General features: G+C 34.6%; 1 protein-coding gene across 1 annotated transcript; it reads left to right on the top strand.

Moving 5' to 3' along the window:
* On the top strand, positions 1 to 26,803 carry Rad21 (RAD21 cohesin complex component). Its single transcript, XM_046464788.2, has 14 exons — positions 1 to 160; positions 7,394 to 7,568; positions 12,209 to 12,338; positions 13,599 to 13,698; positions 15,419 to 15,525; positions 16,193 to 16,399; positions 16,862 to 16,987; positions 17,331 to 17,453; positions 19,002 to 19,225; positions 20,719 to 20,878; positions 21,263 to 21,411; positions 22,558 to 22,707; positions 24,332 to 24,415; positions 25,066 to 26,803. Exons 2-14 carry the CDS (start codon positions 7,425 to 7,427, stop codon positions 25,255 to 25,257), a joined length of 1,896 nt encoding a protein of 631 aa, XP_046320744.1. The 5' UTR covers positions 1 to 160; positions 7,394 to 7,424; the 3' UTR covers positions 25,258 to 26,803.

Raw genomic sequence — 26,803 nt, 5'->3', positions numbered from 1 at the left:
TGTTTGAGTGAATCGGAAAGGAGGCGGCGGCTGTGGCTGCGGGCGGGAGCTGCTCCGAAGCTACACCTCGCTAGGGCTCCCCCCTTTCCCCGCCCCCTCCCCCAACCCTTTTCCCCTCCCCAGGCCACCCAGACCGCCCAGCTCCCAGCGGAGAGCAAAGGTAAGAGGCTTGGCCGACTCTTGTCCTTCGGCTCCCTCCCCCCCACCCCTTCCCCTCCGTGCTGCCTTCGGGGAGCGGGACTCGGGTGGGCGGGAGAGTTAGGCACCAGGCAGCGCCTGCGGTGCCCCTGCGTGCTGGCCCCGCCGTGCCCCCGACCCCCCGCCCGCCCAGGCATCTCAGCTCCGGGCTTGCTCTTGGCCGGGACCCGCACAGCCCCCGCCCGCATCATCGCCTGTTCGGTAACAAATGGTTTGGTTCCATTCTGAAACTACAAAAGCCGTTATTCCGCGCGTCCCTGGTGGGGCCGGCCCCTCTCTTCTAGCTGAGTAGCAGAGGAAGCCTGGGCCGCTGAGGGAGGGCAGGAGGTTTGAACCAGCGCGCTCTCGGACCGGGCCGCCTACTCCTCGGTGAAAATGGCTGTCTGGGCAGACGCGGGATTGGGGCGTGAGCAGGCGTGGCAGGCCCGGGTCCAGGCTGCCAGCTCGGAGGGGCAGCGCGGTCCGCCGAGCTGCGATGTGGATCGGGGACGTGCGGGCCCTGCCGTTGCTGCACGGTGGACTTCAGGGCGGTGGGGCCCTCGCCAGCCACTGCCTCCCCCTTTAGGTTTCCCCCCCCCCGTCGGGGATGTTAAAAACTGGACCGACCAGTAGAAAGCGCGACGAAGGGAAGTTGCTTCCGATTGTTGGGACGTGAGCGTAATTGGTTTCCCCCTTAACTTTTCTGAACGCTTTCTTAAAATGTTTAATTATATCGGGTGATTGGGAGACACTTTGATGCCTTCTTCGTCTCGCTGAGAGGCTTTGCGAATGATCTGTGATGTTCTGGAGTGACACTCTCAGGTTGTACTGCCAGACTTAGGCGGCCTTCTTCAAATTCGTAAGAAGGAAACCCTGGAGGGTTTGTTTGGTCACTCTGATTTGTTAGGCTGTCTTAAGCGTTCTAAAGCACGTCGGTGTTTGAAGGGTTTCTGGTAAAGGTTTGCTCATCATCTCTCTACGAGCGAAAGTTAATGTTTGCTCTCATTAGATTGGGTAGAATTTGTTTTCAAAAGCATCCCAGTTTCTTAATATGAGAATAATTGCCAACTGTGTGAATCTAAAGAATTTTGGAAACCGACTGAGCTTTCATAAGTTGGATTCATTAAAAATACCACTAATATTGGAAACATATAATTATTTTGGAGAAAGCATTGATGAGAACGTATGCCATATCCAGTGATTAAATTAGTAAGAGCTTGCATAGTTGAGGTGACAGCAATGCATAACTAATAGTGCGTTGTATATACAAGTCGGAATTTTAGTAGAGCATAACCTTTACCTTTCTGTGTTTATAAAGGCAGTACATTAGCATTCTCTAGAATTAAACTTTCCCCTTTAGAGTGGTGTATGATTACTCATTCGGTTGAGAATATCTTTTCTCATGAATTCCTATTTAGCAGAACAGATTCTGATAAATCTTATAATTTAGTAAATTGGGAAATTTTCCAGTTTTTGAGGAGTAAAAATTATAATATTTTAATTGTCATAGTTAGGCATAATCATGCTGACTGGTTAATCTTTTGCTACAAGATGGTTTTTAAAAGTCACTCTTTGCATCTACTGTGGTGCATTGTGTTAGGTATGCTGATGTGTTTAATTTTTATTCATCGTTTTGGTGAATATTATCCTCACCGTATAGTTGAGAAAACTAAAACTTAGATGTTAAATAACTTTTTCGCTGTTGCAAAACAACTAAGTGAGGAGGGAGTTGAATTTGAATTTAGGACTATTAGTTGAATTTGAATTTAGGACTATTCTTACTGTAAAACCCTAGGTCAATGTTAGAATCAAAAGGGACAGAGCTCTAGTGTGCAAGGTTGGATGGAAATGCCTCCCTCCACCCTCCACTTCCCAAGGAGATAGTTGCATTCTTATAGTAATGAAACAGAGCTACATAGAGGTTAACTTAACTTACTGGTTAATGGCAAAGCTGGATTATGTCTGAACTCCCAGAGTGGTAGTTTCTACTTTAAATAGGCAATGTTTATGTATAAATAAGTTAATGTATATACATGTGTATGTATGGACAAACACATATACAAAAGCATAGGACTTTCCCTTCAAATCTTCTTTCCAGAGGTAACTGTTGTCACCAGTTTCATGTATATCCCACAGATACTTTTTGCTTACTCAGGTGCTTGGAAATGTATATAGTTGGCCTCTGCATCCTTGGATTCCACATAAATGGATTCTGTCAACCACAGGTCAAAAAGATAGCCATACATCATTTTATTGCGCTTCATAGTACTGCTTTTTTTTTTTTTTTTTAATCCTGTTGAAGATTTGTGACAACCCTGTGTTGAGCAGGTCAATAGGCACTATTTTCCAGAGCTCAGATTATCATTAGCATTTTTAACAAAACATTTTTTAAATTAAGACACCTAATTGTTTAAGATTCTTAGACTTTATGCTAGTGCACACTTAGTAGACTACAGTGTTTTATAAACATAACATTCCTGTGTACCTTGAAACCAAAAAACTTGTTGACTCTATTGCAGTAATCTAGAATCAACCCCACAATATCTGTATACGTGTGTTTAAATAAAAATTGGGAGAGCCCATCATTTTTTGATATCCAAAAGATTGGTTCCAGGCCCCACCTCCAGGATACTAAAATCTGTGGATGTTCAAGTCCTTTATATAACAGTATGCTATTTGCATGTAATCTACTCACAACCTCCACATACAGTGTCATTTCTGGATTACTTGTGATACATAGTACAATGTAATGATATGTAAAGAGTCATCCTGTGTTGTTAAGGGAATAATGACAAGGGGGGAAAAGTTTGTATATGTTCAATACAGTCATTTTATGCATTTATTAGTATGTTATACTTATGTATGTTGTGCATAATAGTTGGTTCCATTTGTATATGATTATACTGCGTGAAATTTAATTTGCTCCGTTTCAGTTCCCAGTGACCCCTTTTCCCCTCCCAATCTACTGGACAGACATATTTTGTTAAAAAATATTTTTGATCTGCAGTTGGTTGAATCTGAGGATGTGAATCTGAAAATATAAATGGTTATAAACACACATGCGCACACACATAAACACACACATCACAGGGTTCTCTTGCCCCCTCCACCGAGTATCCTGAGCTTATTCTGGAGATTTTCCTTGTTAATACAAATTATATATTATTGCTTAAAGTTGCACTGTATTCTGTTATATGGTTGTATTAATTTTCAAGATACTTATTGATGGCTAGGTAGGTTACTTCTATTATTATGTTATTGAAAGTTATGCTGCAAGGCAGTAGTGTTGTAGTTAGATGTGTGGGCACTGAAGTTCAGATTCCACTTACATGAAATACTAGTGACATTTATTCTCTTCCCTTTGCTCTATTTTCTCATATGTAAAATGGGCTAGTATTTGTTATGCGTATTAGTTATTAGAAGTTGGTTACATAAAATACTTGGGGCATAGTAATTTTTTTTAATGTGTTTTTGTGTGTGTGGTTGATAGTTTCTAGATACATCTTTTACATCGATTACTGGAGGTGTTGTCAAATTGTCCTTAAAAGGCGTGGTACTGTTTACACTGCCACTATCCTAATAGATGAGTGAAGTGTTGGTGATCACTGACATAATAGAAGAAACATGAGCTTCAGTTTGACTTTGCTTTTTGAAATAATCTTAAGAAAATTACCTTTTTTCTTTTTTTTTTTTTTCCTTTCTCTGCTCTGCTGTCAAATGCTGTCTTTTCTGCTAAGGTCTTTTGTAAAGGATTACCAAATTTTAAAATCTTCAAAACCTATACAGATTAACCAACTTTTTTCTTTTTTTAAGTTTGGTATTACCAAGATAAAATTGATTTTAAAAAGTAGCAGTAATTAAATTTTCTATTCATTTCAGATATAAGTTGGTAGCAGCTCTACCACTGTTCCTTTTGCTTCCTTTAGTTAATAGGGTGATTTCCTCTTGCTAATTGTTTTCCAGATTAATTTTAGTATGGCTCCTCCCCTGTCCCATGCCAAGAAGGCATCTATTTAGGAATCACTGCCTCTGCATAGCTGGGATAGTTTAGAGATGGTGCTCTGACCAGCAGCTGAAATGTTGGCTGTAAACTACTGACACCTGTTGAAAAGTGCCAGTAGTTCTAATTTCTAAAAGCTCCATGACTTTTATATATGTCAACTATGAGATCACTTGGTGTACCTCATTTACTTATTCATTAAATATGTATTTAGTAATTGTCACATGTTAAGACAGCATTTTAGAAGTTTTTTGTTCTTGTTGTTACACAGTGTTTTGCTTCCATAGTGGAACTTGGGGCTTCATGACAGTGACTACATTTCTAAAAACATTGCTGACATATTGGATACTATAAATTTCTCTAGGTTTTATTTATAATACTTGTATGGGAGGCTTTCGTTTTACTCTGAGAAACGTTTTAGAGCATTTGCTCTGAATTCTTCCTGATATAGTATTCCTTAGTTCTTAACTTCAAATTTGAGAGAAAAAGATTACACTATTAGGAATTGATAAAGCCTGTTTATTTCCTTTAGAGAAAATTTGCCTGCAGTGATTAATGATCCTCTGGGAGCATTAGGCTCAGAGAATGAGAATTTCAGGACCCTTTGTTATTAAAGATAGAAAATGGGAGATGAGGTAAAACTGACTATGTTACTCTTTGACCACCATGCCCAATCCTCTCAGGTATTTTTGACATATGTGAAATCTCTTCCTGTGATGTGTTTCACTGTAAGATTTTCTTTATAAGGAAAGAATGGGCACATTTTTAATTGAAAAATATAATAAGTTACTTTTCATTTTAAAATTTACAAGATCTTCTCTGAATCTTTTTTTTAAGGCAGCATAAGAGAGATCATGCTGCTTCTTTGCACTCTCCCAACATTCAATGTTAACTTCTGTTTTTTATTTTAGCTTCTGTAATAAGTGTATGATGCTAACTCACTGGGCTCTAATTTGCATTTGTCTAATGGCTAGTAATATTTTCGTGTTCTTATATCCTTTTCTGTGAATTTTTTCATTTCTTTTGTTCTTTTTGATTGGTTTTTCTTTTTGTTCTTGAGCTTTGAGAACTCTACATATTCCAGATCCAAGTTCTAGTCAAATACAGTCTGTAGTTTGTTTTTGCATACCCTTATATGGAGTCTTTTGTAGAGCAAAAGTTTATAACTTGATGAAAAACAGTTTATTGAATACTTTTCCATCATGGAATTTGATATGCTTTTTTATCTAAAATATTCTTGCCAGGCTTTAGGTACCGGAGGTGGTTTTGTTTTGTTTCCCCCTAAATGTTTCCTAATTTTAAGTCTGTGATCTAATTCAAATTAATTTTGATGATATTTGAGGTTTGGGTGTTTATGTTTGTTTTACTATAGATGACATTCAATCATTTCAACGCCATTTGTTGAATCTATCCTTTATTCCTTTGAGTTGCTTTTGTATCTTTGTAAAATATCAGGCTTATTTGTGTCTGTTTCTGAGTTCGCTATTCTGTTCCATTGATCTGTGAGTTTGTTTCTACCAGCATCACAATGTTGACTGTTGTAGCGATAAATCTTAAAATCATGTGGACTAATTTTTTCCATTTTATTCTCCATCTTTGAAATAGTTTTATCTTTTCTAGTTTCTTTGTCTCGTGATATAAATTTTAGAATAATATTGTCTATAGTTGTAAGAAGAAAATCTCACAATAATTTTGGTAGTTGCATTAAAATTTCACTAAAACTAAACATATACTTGTCATAGTCCCTAGCTCTTACACTTTAGGACATTTATTGTAGAGAAAACTTAGGATCTACACACAATATTTATAGTAGCTTTATGAGTAATAGCCCAAAAGTAAATAGCCAATAGCCTCCTTCAAGAGGTGAACAGCTAAGAAAGTTGTTGTATATTATTTATCCCACAGAATGATACTCAGCAATAAAAGGAAATATACTATTGGTAAATGCAACAAGTAACATATTCAAAATGACAGAAATGTAGAGAACAGTATAGTTGTAGGGCTTAGGAATGGTGAGGAGCAAGGGATGGGTGTGAAGAGTTTTGTGGTGATGGAATGATCCTGTATCTTATTTACAGTGGTGATTGCACAAATCTACATGTGATACAATGGCATAGAACTACACATAACACTCTGAACCAATATCATTGTCTTGGTTTTGATACTGTATTATAGTTACATGAGATAGTGCCACTGGGGGCACATAGGATAAAAGGTATTGGGTCATCTCTACTATTTTTATAACTATCTGTGAATCTATATTTCAAAATTAAAGTTAAAATTGGTAAGTACTTTTTGTGTATTATTGGTGTGCTTGCCATTATGGAAAAAGGAAGGCATCTTGCTAATCATGAACAATTGGACATTTTAGACAAAGACAGATTTTGGGGGGTCAAAATAGATTTTTTTTTTTTTTGTAATCTATGAAAGAGGGAAATTAAATAAGGGAAATATCACTTTGCACAGTACTCCACCAGGCCCAAGTTTGGGGGCTGCTTTTCTTATATATTAATACATTAGCTTGCTGAAGAAAATTATCAATGACACGCTTGTAATTTTGATCGGACAAGTATTTTTCAAAGTCCTGAATTAAGAAAACTATATAAATAATACTTTTTTGAGCCTCAATTTTTCTAAAATACCCACCTGTAAAATGAGAGCACCCACCTACTTAGTTTTGCTTGGCTGGCTATGGAAATTCAAAAGGCACAATGCTGTGTGACGAAGTAGTAATTATTACACAGAACATTCGCTGAGAATCTCAAGTTTTTAATGGGGTCCTAGAAATGGACATTTCCACATTAGTATCTGTGCCTGAATATCTCTTAGACATTTTTTCTTGCCATGAAAAATAAAGTTTGTAGTTTTGGTGCAATAAGCAAACTATTGCCACTGTTAATAATCAAGTTAGAAATTGATAGAACTTTTGAAAAGAGTTTTCTGGTGACCATTTTTAAGATAACAAAGTATAAAAGCAATTTGACTCATTTGTCCCTTTTCATTTTAGCTCTTAATATTTTGGGATCTTTTTTACCCTCTGAATTAAAACAATAAGATGTTTTGTGAAATGCATGTTATGCTTTCAAACCTTTTGTATCTCATATTAAAAATAAGAAACTTGGATGGTGTGGTTTTTTAATTATTATTATTATTTCTTTGTTTTAAGAAATATTTCAATTCTTTTATGGTACTTACATTAAATTTTTTTCTCTTCAGATTTTCTCGCAGTTCATAGGCAACCAGAACAATGTTCTACGCACATTTTGTTCTCAGTAAAAGAGGGCCTCTGGCCAAAATTTGGCTAGCGGCCCATTGGGATAAGAAGCTAACCAAAGCCCATGTGTTTGAGTGTAATTTAGAGAGCAGCGTGGAGAGTATCATCTCACCGAAGGTATGTTTGATGTTGATATTTTTATCCACTTTGTTTATTGATATGTGAAATAGAACTTTAAAAAGAACTTATTAGGTAATCATCTATCTATGTATATCAGAGACAAGGAAATTCCATAGATTTTCCAGTATTCCTTTATCTTTTTGTCTTTTTATCTGATTAGTATGATCACAGTTCAATATTGTCTTTAAAAGTTTTGTAAGTACACTGATATTTCATTTGCTTATTCTAGTGGTATATAAGCATAAGATGAGGGCATTATCCAAATATTTTATATTTAACGTTCTAGATATATAAATAAGTATGTAAATGTTCCTGATTTAGGAATTTTCAAAATATTCAAAATAAAGGACTCACTAATTTAAAAGATTTTCAGGGCCAGATTTATCTTATCTACCCAGTAAATACTGTATACACAACTTACTTTACCTCAACCTCACAGACCTACTTGGTGTTTCTTAAAGATACTAACTAAGCTTTTTCTTCATCATAGGATATTTATACCTGCTGTGCCCTTTTCAAGTGACACAATTCCATGGACTATTTGCTCCCTTCCTTAATTACTTTCTGTCTCTCACTAGGATGTAAGCCTTGTGAATGTCCTTTACTTTCTTTGTATTGTTTATTGATCTGTTCCTTGAGGAGCTCTTATTAACACCCTCTAAAAGTGCCTGAAACAGTAATACCCACATTTCTATTTCACAAACAGTACAACTTAAAGTAATATGGAATTGGTACTATATCAAGAAAGGAACTTTTAAAGCACAAGAGGTGCACTTACCATCACATCATAATTATTTCAATGAAGAACAGATATGTGGACTTAAAAAACATGAAGAGTTCTAAGTAATTTATCTATTTATATTTGTGTGTTAGAGGTCCTGTTTTGTACCTCATATTTATATGTACATATGGACAAAATGTATGCACCAACTTTCCTATGTAGTAAAAACCTTCTGTATCATAGCAGTATAGACAAGCATTCTGAAATATTGTTTTTAGGAATGACAGTTGAGACAGTGTTGGCATAATGTATTAAGTAAAGAGTAGTTCTTTATTGCCAGAAGAGCAAATCTTAGGGGAAAAGCCAAGGGTGTAGCAGAGACTTACTCTGAAAAGTTGTGAAAAATACATATTTTTATTTTTTTAACTTTCATACATTAACTACTTATTTCTGGTATGAGAATACAGAATGCCAGAAACTGTAAACTCCTCAGAAATGAGAGGACACAGCTCCATTCTCAAGTTGTTCATGGTCTGGTGAGGGAAACTAATCTTTATTGTTGTCCTTTATAGTTATATATGACAGTAGATTGTCATATATACTTGAATGAATATGTAAATGTCATGTCATACACACATGGAGTATAACTTTCCATTTTTGTGGTTATACATGATATGTGGACTTATATTGGTCACATATTTATATTTCTATTCCCATCCCTCCCTCCTTTTGCCCCACTACCCACCCTTCAATTCCATAAACCTTCCTCTGCTAACCCAATGTGAGTTAGAATCCATATATCCGAGAAAACAGTTGACCTTTGGATTTTGGGGATTGGCTTATTTCACTTAACATGATAGTAACATCCATATACTAGCAAATACCATAATTTCATTCTTTATGGCTGAGTATATGTACCACACTTTCTTTATCCATTCCTCTGTTGAAGGGTACCTAGGTTGGTTCTATAACTTAACTATTGTGCATTGAGCTGCTACAAACATTGATATGGCTGTGTCACTATTGTATGCTGATACTCCTTTGGGTATAGACGAAGGAGTGGGATAACTGGATCAAATGGTAGTTCCAATTCAAGTTTTCTTAGAAATCTATTACTCTCCAGAGTGGTTACACCATTTTGCAGTCCCACCAACAATATATGAGTATACCTTTTCCCCACATCCTTCCCAACATTTATAGTTACTTGTATTTTTTGGTAATTGCCATTCTAACTGAAGTGAGGTGAAATCTCATTGTAGTTTTAATTTTCCATTTCTCTAATTGCTAGAGTGCTAGACATGTTGAACATTTTTTCTATATATTTGTTGACTGATCATATTTCTTCTGTGAAGTGTCTCTTCAGTTCCTTTGCTCATTTATTGATTGGGTTATTTGGGTTTTTTGTTTTTGTTTTGATTTTTGGTGTTTTTTTTTTTTTATTTCTTTATACATCTTAGAGATAAAGGCTGTATCTGAGGTGTAGGTTGCAAAGAAAAAATACATATTTTTAAGTGGGAGAAGTGAAAGTTTGTGCTTAGAATTAAAGTGTCTGTATATGGACTTACTCTGAAAAATTGTGAAAATACATATTTTATTTTCTGTATATGGAATTTTATCTGGCTTTAGAGTTGTAGCTGTGGGATTTATTAGTGTTAAAGACATTCGACATTCCTATGTTTCAAGACAGTATTAATTTGAAAATTTTAGTGAAATGAAAACCTTACAAACAAACTGAATTATGTTGTTCTGTAATTATACTGCATTCAGGAACAGATATGTTCATAGTTCTACCTCATTTAATGCTTGTGATTTATAGTGTCTTAGTCTTATATACAAAGAACTTAAATGCAGAATTTGAAACAGACTTGACCTCAGCTAAGGTGAAGTAACTTAAGTATTTATAAGTTCACTGTAGAAAGAACTACTATTTGTGATCATGGGGGCTGTTCTAGACCCTCCTGGGAATTTTGTAATATATGGCATATATACTGTATTACCTTTAATATTCTGAATCCTAAAACACACTTGGCCCCTAGGACTTTAGATAAGGAATTATGGACCCATAAATTATTATTTTGTTTGTACATGATTTATTTAACCTTTTTCTTTTTGTTTTGAGTAGTTTACATTATTTTTAATTTTTGAAATTTATTTCTGGTCTTATGCAGTGCAACCATTAAAGAATGAAATGGTGGAGAAAAAAGTTTTTTCAAAGAATAGAAACATGGGCTGGGGATGTGGCTCAAGCGGTAGCGCGCTCGCCTGGCATGCATGCGACCCAGGTTCGATCCTCAGCACCACATACAAACAAAGATGTTGTGTTCGCTGAAAACTGAAAAATAAATATTGAAATTCTCTCTCTCTCTCTCTCTCTCTCTCAAGAAAAAAAAAAAAAGAATAGGAACAACTGAGCATCAACATGCAAAAAAAGTGAACCTAGACATAGGGCCTTACTCCTTTCCCCCAAAAAAAGCTCAAAGTGGGGCATAGACTTAAATGTAAAATACTAAATATAATACTCCTAGAAATGAACATAGTAGAAAATCTAAATGATCTTGAATTTGATGATAGCTTTTAAGATACAGCACTGAAGGCATAATCCATCAAAGAAAGAATTTATTCTCTACACTTCATTAACATTCAAATTTCTGGAATCTGGGTGTGAAGCTCAGATAAAGCATTGTGCTTATCGATTTGAGTTGCTGGGTCCAATTCCTAACCAAAAAAAAAAAAAAAAACCTGCTGTTTTCAAAGATACTGTCAAGAGAATGAAATCCTGATAGAGAAAAAAAGCCAGCAGGGTGGCTCACACCTGTAATCCCAGTGACCCAGGAGACTGAGGCAGGAGGATCAAGAACAGCCACAGCAATTTAGTGAGGCCCTAAGGACTTAGTCAGACCCTGTCTCAAAATAAAAAGGGTTGGGGCTATGGCTCAGTGGTTAAGTGCCTTGGGTTCAGTTCCTTGAACAAAAAAAAAAAAAGAAGAAGAAAGAAAGAAAATCTTTGTAAAAATATATGTTAAAGGACTATTATTCAAAATGTACAAAGAACTCCTAAAACTCAACAATAGGGAAAAAAATTATTTCAGAAAGGGTTGAAAACTTTTAACAGCTTACCAAAGAAAATGCACAGAAAACCAGTATATTTGCCATATCATGTTATCAAGAAAATGCACATTAAAACAAGATACCACTATTAGAATAGCCAAAATTCAAAACCCTGATAACACCAAATGGTGGTCAGGATGTGGAGCAACAAAAAAATCTCATTCATTTTCCTTGGGATTTGATGTTGTACAGATGTTGTACAGACAGTTTGATAGCTAGGGCACATTTGTAATCCCAGCAGCTCTAGTGGTTGAGGCAGCCTCAGTAACTTAGCAAGGCTCTAAGCAACTTAGCAAGATGCTGTCTCTAAATAAAATGTAAAAAATGGGATTGGAGATGTGGTTCAGTGATTAAGTGCCCCTGGTTTCAGTCCCCAGGACCAGTAAGATGAAATAAGACAGTTTGATAATTTCATATGAATCTGTACAACAGTCAGGCTTCTTGGTATTTAAGCAGTCCAAAACTTGCATTTGTACAAAAACCTATTCGTAATTGCCAAAACTGTGCTAATGACATAGTCTGTGGCATGATATGGTTCCTGTTTCATAACTATCTTCATGTCTATGTTAAATTATAAATTACTACTATTCATCTGTCTAATCTAACTTTGGGGTACATTGAAGAAATTTATAGGTCAAGACAGTAAAAAATAAAATCAGGAGATTTTGAGGCAACTTTAAATGATAAAAGGTATAAAGAGAAAGTAAAAATTCCCTGTACATAACAAAGTACAAACTTCAAAGCATTGTTATCTCTAAAACTATAGAATTAACTATAAATTAGATTAATATTAATGTTTCATTTGAAGGTGAAGATGGCACTGCGAACATCAGGACATCTCTTACTGGGAGTAGTTCGAATCTATCACAGGAAAGCCAAATATCTGCTTGCAGACTGTAATGAAGCATTCATTAAGATAAAGATGGCTTTTCGGCCAGGTATTATTGCTTTTTTTTAAACTTTGGAATTTACCATGTTTTGTGAAGAAAACTGCTAAACATTCTAGGTCAGCATGTTTTATTTTTATTGCAATACAAGAACCTTTCAAAGATAGCACAAGGTTTGGGGAGGCACTGCTTCAAAGGAAACTTATTTTACTTCATCTGTCTTGTCTGTAGAGTAATTCTTTTATCCTTTTTTTCAACAGTATACATAAAACTGTCATCAGAGGTTGAAATTTTGAAAATTAATTATTATGTGATGATTTGCTTCTTAAAGATAACTGAGAAAAGATAATTTTAAGATTTTAAATTTTTCCCAAATAATCTTAATACCAATTTACCATAGTATTTCTGTGAATAAATAATTCTGTAACTTTTTGAGCATTGATGAAATTTTTATTCTATTTGAAATAATCCAAATGTAAAAAACAGGTGATTTGTGAATAGTTTCTACTGAGGTTATATTCTAGTATATCATTTTACTACATTAACAATAAATGTTTGAGATTTCAGATTTTATTTAAAGTATTTAAGCAAATTCTGTGATGCTTGAGTTTCTAACATGTGGCCACTGTGTGCATTTTGTTGAAACAACATGTTTTTTAGTTTTGTCTTTCATTTGTTTGTTTGTTTGTTTTTGGTGCTGGGCTTGAACCCAGGGATGTCTAACCACTGAACCACACATCCCCAGCACCCCGCAACACCCGCATGTTGTTGTTTTGTTTTTTGTCTTGTTTTTAATTTTGAGACAGGGTCTCACTGAATTGCTGAGGCTGGCTTTGAACTTGCAATCCTCCTGCCTCAGCCTCCCAAGCCACTGGGATTACAAGTGTGTGACACTGTGCCCAGCAGTTTTGTTTTTCTTTTAAAGTAATGTGTGTTTATTGTAGGTAACTTTTGGTTTTTTTCTCTGCTTATGCCTGTCATTTTATTTGAATTTTTTTATCATGAAAATTTTTAAGCTTAGCTAAAATTATTTATTCTTATTGTCCCAAAAAGAACCAAAACTCCTTTTAAACGTTTATTGTATTCTTTTGTAATCATTTCTGTAGGCCTATTAGCTTAATGTATAATTGGTGCTTTAACCTTTTTTTGTAATAGTACTGTGTTTATGATAATATAAAAACTTACTTGTTCTTCAAATTGCTTTGCATGTTATCAACCTTTTTGGAATATAACCTCAGGAAATTATTTCCACTTCTCTTTGATCCACTCTGTGATATAGCTAGGCCTTGAAACTTAGTATTTCTTTTCTAGGTGTTGTTGACCTGCCTGAAGAAAATCGGGAGGCAGCCTATAATGCCATTACTTTACCTGAAGAATTTCATGACTTTGATCAACCACTGCCAGACTTAGAGTATGTACTACCCCCTCTTTTTCTTTCTTTCTTTTTTTTTTTTTTTTATTGTTAGCTTGGCTTATAAAAGAAGCATGTTATTGGCTTCCACATGCATAGTTTTCCTTGGAATGTTTCAGCATTGAGTTAACATCTAGATAAAATGAATATGCTTCATTTAGGATTGTGTATACATATGAAATATATAAACTAGAAAGTGCTTCTTCTATAAGAATTTCATGGACATGAACTTTTACACAACCAAGACATGAGAATTCTGATGTACTTGTACAAGGCCAAAACTTGTTTAAACTAAACAGTTGTCCAGGGGTGTACTTTTATATAATGATATCAATTTTTTCAGAGGTATAAAAGTCACCTACTGATCATCTTCTTGGCCAAACTATTCTCAGATCCACATTTTTTTTTTTTTTTAAATAAACATAATTTTCTATGAAGAGCAAGAAAATTGCTCTTAACAGGGAAAGTTACATAGAGGTGGCTGTTATATATAGCAGAGGCCTGTGGTATAATGTTTCCCTTTTCTCAGGTCCTTAAAATGCAGTTATTTTACCTTGATGTGGAGTATGTGACCGGTTTTCTAATCAAGAAACCCCTCCATACCACTTTATAACAGATTTATCTGGTGTTTGAAATGATCTGTGACTCCTAATTTGAGTACATTTTTTGATCTGTTTTCATTTTGTATGTGTGTTTGTTATGCTGAACACTTATTCGGCCTCCCCCCACTCCTTATACCTTTATTTAAAAAAAAAAAAAAATCTTGTGCAATTTTTTGAACAACTAATAAATTACTATTATATACCTCATGTATAGCTTCTTTATCAATATTTTGCCAGTTTTATTTTTTTCATCTATATTTTTCAAGTTCACCTCCCACTCCCACTAGATTATTTTAAATTAAATAAGATAATCTAACTTCATTGCTAATATTTCAATTTTTCTGGATTTAAAGATAAGGGATGTTTAAAACATACCTGTGACTTCACACCTCATAAACAGTAGTAATTCCGAAATGAACTATCCAGTCAGAATTTAATGTCCTCAGTTGACACATAGACTTTTTCTTATCCTTCTCCTCTTTGGGTGTGTTTGTTTATTTTTCTTTTCAGTTTGAGATTACACAAAGTCTACAGACTGCATTTGGTTAATATGTCCCACAAATGTTAAGATTCTAAGGAATCTTGCATCCCTTTTATGTTTGCATCCTGTTTATTTACTAAGCAAACAGTCATTTGTGTAAATTGTTTATGATCTAGATTTGGCCAGAAGTATCTCAGATTGGTGAACATTACATACTTTTTATATTTTTAAACTACATGAGGTGGTTATTTTTTGATAGAGAAATTGAGTCTCAGAAAAGCCAAAGAACTTCAGAGTTCTCACAGGTAGTAATAAGTTGTGGGGCCCTGATGAAAACCCATCCTATGTAGCCCATCATTTCTAATTTTTTCATCTAAGAGTATATGCAAATTGCCTTAGATTGCCTTAGATAGTGATTTCAGCATATTTTGCTTGCTGGTCATCAGTGATTTAAAATCTTTAAATACAACTTAGATCTCGTCATGCATGAATTATTTTGAAATAATGCTGAGTTTTAAATATCAGACTTCTAAAACTAGATAGTTTGTATTTATAGGGAGAATTGGGGTATATATTTCCCTTATAAATACATTATTATGAGACTTGAATCTAACATGTATTTGAACTTCTTTTAAAGTGACATTGATGTAGCCCAGCAGTTCAGCCTGAACCAGAGTAGAGTGGAAGAGATAACCATGAGAGAGGAAGTTGGGAACATCAGTATACTACAAGAAAATGATTTTGGTAAAAGAAAAAAATTGCTATTAGTTATAATATTATAATTATGTTGTGACACTGCTAGCAATTTTAAAAATGTACTTAATATTACATTCATGCTGACAAAGACTTGAAGTTTCATCTAATTCATTTTCATCAAGAAAAGAATTTGCCTTCCTGTTGGCATATTAAGCTTCATTCCATTAACACATCAGTTTATTAGAGAGTTCACTCTTTGCCTGCTCCTGCTCCTCATACACAAAAGAAGCTATGTTTTGATTTGTGTGAAAAGATCCAGTGTTGAACTAATGCTCACTTTTAAAATAATCATTTTGGAACAATTTATTGTATTTGTAACCACTGTCCAAAACTTAGGTATTCAAAACTGATAACAAGCCACATTTTATTGATGAAAAAACATTGTAAAGTTTAAGTCTGAATGTTAATGAACCCTAACATATAATATATATTTGGGTTTACCTGACATATTTAGGGTAACCTAAATTTGGATGTAAATCTGATTTTGTTCTAGTCATGTCCCCTAGGGTTAGTTTTTTAAAAAAGAAAAATTATGTTTTAATATTCAAAGATTTCAGTAAACAAGTGTAACATAATTCTAATAAATCAGTTGTTGTCTTTTTAACAGTGGTGTTTCCAACCTTTCTCATTTAATGCTTTACCAAAATTTGTTTAGGTGACTTTGGAATGGATGATCGTGAGATAATGAGAGAAGGCAGTGCATTTGAGGATGATGACATGTTAGTAAGCACGAGTGCTTCTAACCTACTCCTAGAACCTGAACAGAGCACCAGCAATCTGAATGAGAAAATTAACCATTTAGAATATGAAGACCAATATAAAGATGATAATTTTGGAGAAGGAAATGATGGTGGAATATTAGGTAGGTCACTGAAAGTTGGCTATTCTAATTTCTGTATTCACTGATGTTTTGAAGCAGTTGAAAATTCTGCTTGAGCAGCTAGGTACATATGTTAATTTGATCAATGGATTCAGTAAAAGTTCTGTACAATGAGCCTAAAATGTAAAAATAACTCAATTTTAAAAGATGTTTATCTAAAAATTCTAAATTTTGCTATTTCTTTAAACTGCTCTATTTATATTGATATATATGTTAAGTGAACATTTTGAAATAGATACTTAATTTAAAAAATAAATGACAAATTCTTGGTATACTGAACATTTTATATGCTTACAAAGAACCTTGAGAAACACATATAAATGTATTTCAGGTTTAATACCCCAAATTTCATCTACTTTAACATAATTTTTCTTTTTCCAGTGATTGACTATTCTTGTAGCATTTCCTTTTCAAATTTTAGCTAAATTACATTCCCTATTTCAGATGACAAACTTATTAGTAATAATGATGGCGGTATCTTTGATGATCCCCCCGCCCTCTCTGAGGCAGGGGTGATGTTGCCAGAGCAGCCTGCACACGATGATATGGATGAAGACGATAATGTATCAAGTAAGCATTTCATGTTCAGCAGTGATTCTTGGGGTGATTATATGACATCCAAAAGATAATTTAACATAGACCACACCAAAAGGTTTAGTTTTCAGTGAACCATAAATGTCTTTGAATATAGTACTTACGGTTGATGACTAGTTCTAATTTTCATGTGTTTAACCCTGTGTCCCTCCCCTTTCTTGTCCACTGCAGTTCAGCTCTGGAGGAACTGCCTCATAAATGAAAAAGTATTTTAGTACTAGTGGGGTTTCTTTTAGTTTCAAAGAGACATTTCTTTTTCTGTTTGTAGGGATATATATTATTATACCCAAGCCTATTGTAACCATATTTGTTTTTGTAGTGGGTGGGCCTGACAGTCCTGATTCAGTGGATCCTGTTGAACCAATGCCAACTATGACTGATCAGACAACACTTGTTCCAAATGAGGAAGAAGCATTTGCTTTGGAACCCATTGATATAACTGGTGAGCAAACCTTCAGATATTTACGGTCATGTAGAATGTGTAAGATCTTATTTCTGGCTCTTGTCTGCCTGCTGATCATCTGCTGCCTGTGTTGAAGATAACTAAGTTTCTTTCTTCTTTGGCGTAGTCAGTATCACAGTCTTTATTCTATCCAATTATAGTTTGAGTATTTTGTAGAATTACCTATACAGGTTACTGGAAGTATGAAAATATAGATCAAGCTTTCTTCTATTGTGTATATTTTGGTGTCATAGAATTCCCAAGATATTAGCTTTCTAATTGTGTGTAACAATTAGAAAACATTGCAGGACATTTTGCAATAAAGTACAAGATTGACGATTTATCTTCCAAAGTTCTAGATTCTGTACATTTGGGCTACGATCTAGAACAACCTGAAAGTACTCTTTAAAAAAATAGTGAAAATAACAGCTACTCTGTAAAATCAGTTTTCTGAATTTAGTGCTCATTGAGAAACATTGGGCAACAATATTTTCTTGGAGAACCGCTCCTGAGTAACAGAGGCAATTTAAGATGCATAGTTCGGATGTGAAACTTATTGATGACTTATGGAGATGGTAGGGCAAGTATACTTGAAATCATTTCCAGATCTTTTAGGACATTTCACTTAGTTCTATTTAAGAACTAAGCTATAAAGGTGAAAAGTCTTTATTTTCATGGGATTCTAATGCTAATTAGGGAAACATGGATAATTATAAGATCTTGAACTTTTACTTTTAAGAAGGGGAATTCAGTACCTGAAGGACAGGTAACAGACTATCACTTATATTTACATTTTTTTTATTTGAACCTCATAAATGTTCTATATATAAAAAGTTATGCAGTATAACATCTGGCAGGGTAAAATCTTGAGAAATTTAATCCCACGAGCTTCTTAAGTGTAGATAATTTTGCCTGTTTTGCATAGTTGTAAGAAATAAACACACAGAAAAAATATTTATTTAAGATGGAGTTTCAGGTCCATGTCACTTGGCTTGGACTTGGTTCACTTTATCAAGCAGCTTATACAACTGCCATATATATAAATTAGAACTTTTCCAATAAAAATAATATTTATAACCATTTGTGCAATGCTATTTTACAACTTCTGTAAATGGTTGGCCTTATTTCAGATTTTTAAAAAAAGAAGACAACTTAAGCAAGCTGAAGTTAATCATTTTTCCAGGTTCAGAAACTAAGAAATTTCAGAACCTAAGACTTGAGCCCAACTTTGAATCCAGTGTAGTACATTCAGTGTTTTAGCATAAAGCTATATGGGTTAAAGTGTATTATCCCTTGCATTATTTTACTGTTTATGCTAAAACTCAGTGCATATTATTTTCATTCAGCAGGATTTTATTGAACACCTAGTATATGCCATCCTTTGTTCTAAATAGTGCTTAGAGAATCTTAGTTAAAACATTTGCCTTCATGAGGCTTAATTTTCCTACGAGGGCCCTGTGCATAGAAAAGAAGGATATAGTCATGCCAAGTCTAGTTGCGGTGTATTCTATCCTTGCCTCTGAAGAAAATGACTATATTTTATTCTAGTCAAAGAAACAAAAGCCAAGAGGAAGAGGAAGCTAATTGTTGACAGTGTCAAAGAGTTGGATAGCAAGACAATTAGAGCCCAACTTAGTGATTATTCTGATATTGTTACTACTTTGGATCTGGCACCACCTACCAAGAAATTGATGATGTGGAAAGAAACAGGAGGAGTGGAAAAACTTTTCTCTTTACCTGCTCAGCCTTTATGGAATAACAGACTACTGAAGGTAATATGGAATTTTTTATTTATATATATTTTCTGCTGGGGTTTTTTTTTTTTTTTTTTAGGGAGAAAATATTTTAGAGCTGGGGATGTGGCTCAAGTGGTAGCGTGCTTGCCTAGCATGCGTGAAGCACTGGGTTTGAATTTGATTCTCAGCACCACATAAAAATAAAATAAAGATATTGTGTCTACCTAAAACTAACAGATAAATATTTTTTTAAAAAATGTTTTAAACCTCTGAATCATTTTTGATCAAATATTTTTCAACAACATGGCATCTTTCTTGATTTTCATCCATAAATCACAATATACTGACCATGACCTCATCTGAAATAGTGATGAGTGACACCAGCATTTCTAAAAGATAGATATAGAATGTTTCTGATATGAAAAAGCCACTGACATTTTTAATAATAGTTCTCTTTTCAGCTTCCTAAAAGAAACTGTTAGTTATAATGCCTTAATTTGTATTGTGCCTAAGTCTGCATTCTTTATTTTCTGAGTAAACCATGAGATAGTTCTAATTTTTGCTACAGTAGAAAGTTTTGACTTTAAGAGAATTTTTTTTTCCTAACCAATATAATATTCTCTGCCTCTGCTGATTTCAAGCTCTTTCCAAAATAAAGTTTTTGTTTTTTAGTGATTCTGGGCCTTGAACCCAGAGGTGCTTTACCACTGAGCTATATCCATAGTCCTTTTTGAGACATGGTCTTGCTAGGTTGCTGTTCTTACCAAGTTTCTGAGACTGACCTTGAACTTGTGATCCTACTGCCTCAGTTTCCCAAGTCACTGGGATTGAGTCTATAAAATACTCCAGTGTAGGAAATTTATGGTAAAACCTTTTTTGGTACCAGGAACTGAACCCCAGGGGTAATCACTGAACCCACATCCCCAGCTCTTATTTATATTTTATTTAGAGACAGGTTCTCACTGAGTTACTTAGGGCCTTGCTAAGTTGCTGAGGCTGGCTTTGAACTTGGAATTCTCCTGCCTCAGCCACCCAATCCGCTGGGATTACAGGTGTTCGTCACCTAAAATATTAATACAGTAAATATGAAATAGTATTCTTCAGGTAGAAACATCCTCTCTCACACAAACACAGGAATATTATAACCATTAAAAATAGTTAAATGATAGTTAAGATTATTCTATATGTTAAGTGAAAAGCATAATGGAAAACTATTATGGTAAAAGTTGGATTGAATTTTCACTTTATGAATGTGAAAATAAACTATAGACAAATATTTAAATTTAAAACCTCAAGGGGTGGGAGCGGATAAATTACTTTCAGTTTTTCTGAAGAATGCTTTAGTTGACAATTTGAGAACTGACGTTGGAGTCATTTTAAGGTAGACTAGAGTGTAAATATAATGCTAGGTAAAAAAAAATGGTATGGCATACTGATTACAACTATTAAAGCATTAATGAATATTAGAAATGTCAATCTGTTTTCATTGGTGTGATTTATTTTATATTTACTTTTTCTTTCTTTTATAGCTCTTTACACGCTGTCTTACACCACTTGTACCAGAAGATCTTAGAAAAAGGAGAAAAGGAGGAGAGGCAGATAATTTGGATGAGTTCCTCAAAGAATTTGAAAATCCAGAGGTTCCTAGAGAGGACCAGCAGCAGCAGCATCAACAGCGAGATGTTATTGGTCTGTTCTTTTGGGATAGTTCTCAGAAATTTAAATGCCAGAATTTACCTTTATTTTTTGAACAGGAAGTGCACTGGATCTCATTTACCTTATTAGATATGAAGCTTTGGGTTCAGAAAGGTGTAAGGGTTATGACTTGTCTGAATTGACTTGATTGTCTGCTAAAGGATTGTCCTCAGGACTGAGATTTGGATTTTTAAGACCTTTTCCCCCCTTACATATATGTTATAAACTAAGTAGTCTTAAGCAGAGAAAAGTTTACCTCTGCTATCTTAATTTGAGAGTAACTATGCCTGTGCCTAAGTGTACCAATTTTGAAAGTAAATTACTCAAAATGCTATTCAGAACTATATGGCTTAAGTCTTTTCATATGATTAATTGCAGATGAGCCTATTTTGGAGGAGCCCAGCCGCCTCCAAGAGTCAGTGATGGAGGCCAGCAGAACAAACCTGGATGAGTCGGCCATGCCCCCACCACCACCTCAGGGGGTTAAGCGAAAAGCTGGACAAGTTGATCCAGAGCCTGTGATACCTGTAAGTAAGCACATCATTAGAAGATGTTTATAGTCCATAGCAAGTGGTATTTAAGGAGTCCTTTTGAATTATCTTGGGTTAGACAGAAAATGGAAAGGGATGGGAGCTGAAGATATGAATGTAGTCTGCCTTAAGTGGGAGAAGATGTTCTGGGAGTCTACAGAATCTGCCTGACTCCTTTTGAATAGTCTTGCTTCAAAGAGGTCCAAAGTGAGCAAAACCTTGGCCAGTGTGGAATCCTTGACTCTGAACTTTGATTCTGGTTTATTCTTCAGCAAACATTTCCTGGCAGTCTCCCAATACTGGGCAGTTTTAAGGTGTCTTATTAAGTTATCAGCATATAGTTTTCCAAAAAAATTAAAGCAACTGGCAACTTCATTCATACTTAGCTACCATTAAGTTCAGTTAGGACAGGAAAACAAAGTATAGAGGGGTCTGATTTAGGCTTCTCAAGTTATAGGATAAATTGAGTAAAGGGGTCCTTTTTTGGTAACCTTGGATTCCTAGTTCAGCCTCCATTAAGAGGTATTGGTAGTAGAAACTGCCAGTTTTATGAGCTCAGAATGGGAGCTCAGAATGAGCTCAGTAGTGGGTATGTGACTCTAGTATCACTGTCCTTCTGATAGTTCTTTGGTTTCTTAAAGACTTTGTTTTTAATGTTTCTCAGCTTTTACAGTAAGCCTAAAAGGAAGGAAATACAGGAAACAGACCCAGAAAAGGTCTCCTTATTGCTGTCTGCTACCATTAAGGATTTCATGCAGTAACCTTTGATAGTCCTGGGATAATTAACTTTTTATTTTGCCATGGAGTCCATATGTGGTTTTTTGGAAAATGGGTTTTGCTTTATTTTATTTTTAACGCCTATGATTTTTTCTTGGCTTTAAATTTCTCATATAGACTTTTTAACCATGACTCCTAAAAAGTACAAAAAATAAACACTTGCATTTTAGGGTAAAGGCTAATTTCTTTTTAAAGCTAATTTAATGTTGTCACTTTGTAATTTTAAAGAAGCAGATCAATTTTGATAGTAGGAAAGTGGGGAGATATAATCTTTCCATCTGGAAAACCTTAACTATATTTGAATGTTTTAAAATGCTATTCTTAAAATGTGTATCTTAAAATGCCTTAATGTTTTATTGCTTTAAGCCACAGCAGGTAGAACAGATGGAAATACCACCTGTAGAGCTGCCCCCAGAAGAACCTCCAAATATTTGTCAGCTAATACCAGAGTTAGAACTTCTGCCAGAAAAAGAAAAGGAGAAAGAGAAGGAGAAAGAGGATGATGAAGAGGAAGAGGTAAGAAAATTATAAAAGAGATATCTGGTGTATAAATTCCCATTCATTCCAAATTTAGCAAAAGTCTTCACCTTCTTGTATATTTTGTCTTCAATTCATATAGTGGGCATCAAAGTGATGAAAAATAGAGTCAGAATTCAACTAACAAATTCTTAGTGGCATAGATTTATCATTAGGTATATCAAATGTTCTGATGTGCTATAATTCATGGGCTCCCTCATGGGCTTTTGAAGGACATGGACTGTCCCTACACTGACTTCTTGCTTGACTTCTAAATTGCTTGTCAGTTGCTTTTCATTTTCTTGTGATCAGTGGTCAATTCTTTCTTCTGTTATCATCTGCCTCTGGTATAACCTCTTCTCTGTCTGTGGCCTAGAAATTAAATAACCAAACATCTTCCATTTGGCTGTGTTTTTATTTTATTTTAAATAGATCAGGGCAGGAAATGACTCAGCTAAAGTAGTCTGAATAAAGATTTTAGGGAACTTTTATGTTTTAAAAAACAGGTACTTTAGAATTTAATTTCCTTAAATGTTAAGTTTAAGACGTTTTTCAGGTAGCATTGAAACTATTCAAAAAATTTCTTCCAAGACAAATGGTTTATGGATTGAATATGGCTTTACTGGTATTTATTTATATTTATAATTTATCATTATGTCAGTCATAGCAGTTATGCTTATCTTTAATATAAATACATTATTTTAAAGCCAAAATTTAGTTTCATAGCTACTCCAGCCTATGTGCTAAAGTACCCAGAGAATATCACAACTGCTTCCCCACATTCACACCAACTTTAGAATGAATTCAAGAAGTTGTTTAGGCAGCAGACTTTTTTTTAATTGAAGACTGAACCCAAGGGTGTTCAACCACTAAAGCTACATCCCCATCCCTTTGTAATTTTTTTTTTTTTTATTTTGAGACAGGGTCTTGCTGAGTTGCTGAGGCTGGGCTTGAACTTGCAATCCTTCTACCTCAGCCTCCAAGTTGCTAAGATTACAGTTGTATACCACCACGCCTGGCTAGACATCAGTCTTAAAGTAAAACATAATAAGGATTGTAGATCATTTTTTAATACACCATATAGATCAATACTAATTACTCAGCAGTCTGCAGGTCCTTTGGTATTGGTCCATGATAGTATGATGGTAAAATGCCAGAATATAAATCACCTAGAATTATGCTACCAAATACAAACACACACACACACACACACACACATTTCACACATTTACTTGAAATAAATGTCCTAGTTAATGGCATAGTTGATTTATATCATTACCAAAGTTCCTTGACAGGAGTACCAATAACCAAAAACCGATGACCTGCAGCAGTCTATGGACCACACTGCAGTACACCACACCCTCATGAGCAATATAAAACCTTATATTCAGCTAAATGTTTGCCTGCACATACAGAGGGCTTTCTTTTGTAACTTAAGTAGACAAACTTCAAAGTTGATACTAGTGCCAAGTGATTTTTTTTTTTTTTTTTTTTTAGCATCTAGTAGAGTTTTCTGTTAGATTACATGGTCCAAGTTAACTTAAGATCATCCAGGAGCTATGGAAATAATTCCTTTTTCAGCAGAGCAGTGTTGTTAGCTTTTTGGGTGGTTATTTTCATTCAGGATGAAGATGCTTCAGGGGGTGATCAGGATCAAGAAGAAAGGAGATGGAACAAAAGGACTCAGCAGATGCTTCATGGTCTTCAGGTATGCCAATGTCATTTTAGAAGAAAATTCTGTATCAAATACTTTTAGCATTGTTCCTTCAAAAATAAAGTTTCATGTTATAACCAGAAAACTTAGCTTTGTGAACCTTTTTTGAGAACCTCATTATTTAAAATATTTTCGTTAAAAACAAATTGTTGGGCCAAGAGTAAGCCTGGAAAGTATTCAGAAGAATATTTTCCCATTTTGTGGCATTAGATGTCACAATGTCAATTGCCATTGGGACTTAAATGTACCAGGTACAGATAAGACGTTTTGAGCATCTATGAAATACCATGTGTGTTGCTTATAATTTCCTAGAATAGATTTTTTTTTTAAAGGCCGACATTTAAAACTATTTTCTCACTTTTTAAGTACTAGATTTTACTGTTATTACCATATTAGATGTCGAAATAAAAACATTATTTTAATAATATATACTGGGCCAACTTTGTTCCTTGGGCTTTTGAGTTTAACAGTACTATATGTTTTCGCCCTTTACTTTCCAGCTTAACATGAGAATCACTCACATACCTTTCCAACCCTAGCCCCCAAAAGAACAACACTTTTTCCAGTACCAAAATTGGCATCCTTTTTAAATGACTACTATATAGTGTGTGTTACTTCAATTCACTTTTGTTGTTTTATTTCAGCGAGCTCTTGCCAAAACTGGAGCTGAATCCATCAGTTTGCTTGAATTATGTCGAAACACAAACAGAAAACAGGCTGCAGCAAAGTTCTACAGCTTCTTGGTTCTCAAAAAGCAGCAAGCTATTGAGCTGACACAGGAAGAACCATACAGTGACATCATTGCAACACCTGGACCAAGGTTCCATATTATTTGAAGAGCTAGAAGCATTATAGCTAGTGTTCATTCACTAGTACATACAAATTGCCCCCATGTGTAGGGCACACAAAAAAACCCTTTAAGAAAAATTTTAGGTTCTTGTCTATCCAAAATCTCTACCTTTTTTTTCTTCATTTTTTTCCCCAGTATTTTAAATATGTCCATTTCATCTTTAAGGGAAATTGCTTATATGAGTTGTATTTGTGTTCTGATGGAGAAAAGAGCACCCCCAAGGACCCAGAAGATTATTTTAACAGTTCAGGACAGATGTGTGCAATATTGGTGCATGTAATAATGTTGAATAACTGTCGACAAGTCATATTTTTATCTTAGTTCTCCATCACTGTGTTGAAAAGGAAAACCTGTCTAGGAAAATGCCTGACAGTTTAATTAAGAACTATGGTATAATGTCTCTGACAGGAAAGAAAATGTCTTCTCATCAGTAAAACTGGCAATCTGGTTAAACACTGTACTTAGCAGTGGTACCTGCATCAGAGATCATCTTCTTGAAAGCATAATTCCATAATGAGCAAATGTATGTGAATTTGTGTTGTGACTGATCCCCGTCAGCTACAACAAGAGGACTGGCTTGGTTTAAAGCAGTCTACTTTGTAAATCATTCCATCTGAGTCTTTATGAAGAACTTTGCTGTCCTGAGTTCTGTTGTTTTAGTGCAGCTCCAAAATGAACAGAAATAGACTTATTAAAATGGAATGACTATTAAAAACATTTGTGACTTCCAGGAGCTATAAATCAGAGTTTTAAAATGTGGTTGGATATATTTGAGTGTTCAGATCATGAAAATAGAAATTCCCCTCCCTACTAAAAGGGCAGACTGATGGGAAATTATACACCAGATTGACTTAACCTTTAAGCAGACAATGCTGTAAAAACTAATGGCTTCTCTGATATTTATTATAAATGTTAGTACTGATCTCTTTTTCCAATGCTGCACACTCCTGTGTTGGAACTTTTAATAGCTTTGCAACTGAAATCCTATATCCGGTTTCCTATAATTTAAATGAAGAAAAGCATTCAAATAAAGGCTTTAATATTAACAGACCAGATAGTACCAGAAATTATGTGACTATTATGATTATCAAAACTTGTCTTAACTTTTTAGGGAAAAATTACACTGAAAGTTCTAGTTTAAGTGTTGGCACTTTTGTGGGAAAAAAAGACTCACTTTCAAAACTCAGACTTCAGTGTATACCCAGTAATTTAAAATTATGTGAAATGTTTTAAATTTGTAAACTCGTAATTACTGTTTTAATGATTCAGTTTCTTGAGAATGGTAATTGTATAAAATTGCTATTGCCGTTTTATTTTCAATATAATGTGCCTGTAAACCATGGATTTTTCCCCCTCTGTAAAAAGACATTGTAGATAATTGAATGTTTGATTATAGAAAGGTCATTAGTTTCTTGTTACACATTTTGTTAGTCTGGTTTTTGTTGCTTATCGGGTTTAATATTGTTCTTGAAAATAGTTGATGCTATGTTATGTATAACTTTTCTAATAAAAGTTGTGTCATAAGCTGTAAA

Source organism: Marmota monax, unplaced genomic scaffold (genome assembly GCF_021218885.2).
Source record: "Marmota monax isolate L192 unplaced genomic scaffold, Marmota_monax_Labrador192_F-V1.1 WCK01_AAM20220418_F8-fsc00003, whole genome shotgun sequence".
NCBI classification, from domain to species: domain Eukaryota; kingdom Metazoa; phylum Chordata; class Mammalia; order Rodentia; family Sciuridae; genus Marmota; species Marmota monax.
This window is presented reverse-complemented; position numbering and strand designations above follow the sequence as displayed.

Coding starts and splice junctions, on each gene's coding strand:
- Rad21 (XM_046464788.2), top strand. CDS start 7,425: ATGTTCTACGCACATTTTGTTCTCAGTAAAAGAGGGCCTCTGGCCAAA. Junction 7,569..12,208: donor AGAGTATCATCTCACCGAAG/GTATGTTTGATG, acceptor TTTCATTTGAAG/GTGAAGATGGCACTGCGAAC. Junction 15,526..16,192: donor ACTACAAGAAAATGATTTTG/GTAAAAGAAAAA, acceptor AAATTTGTTTAG/GTGACTTTGGAATGGATGAT.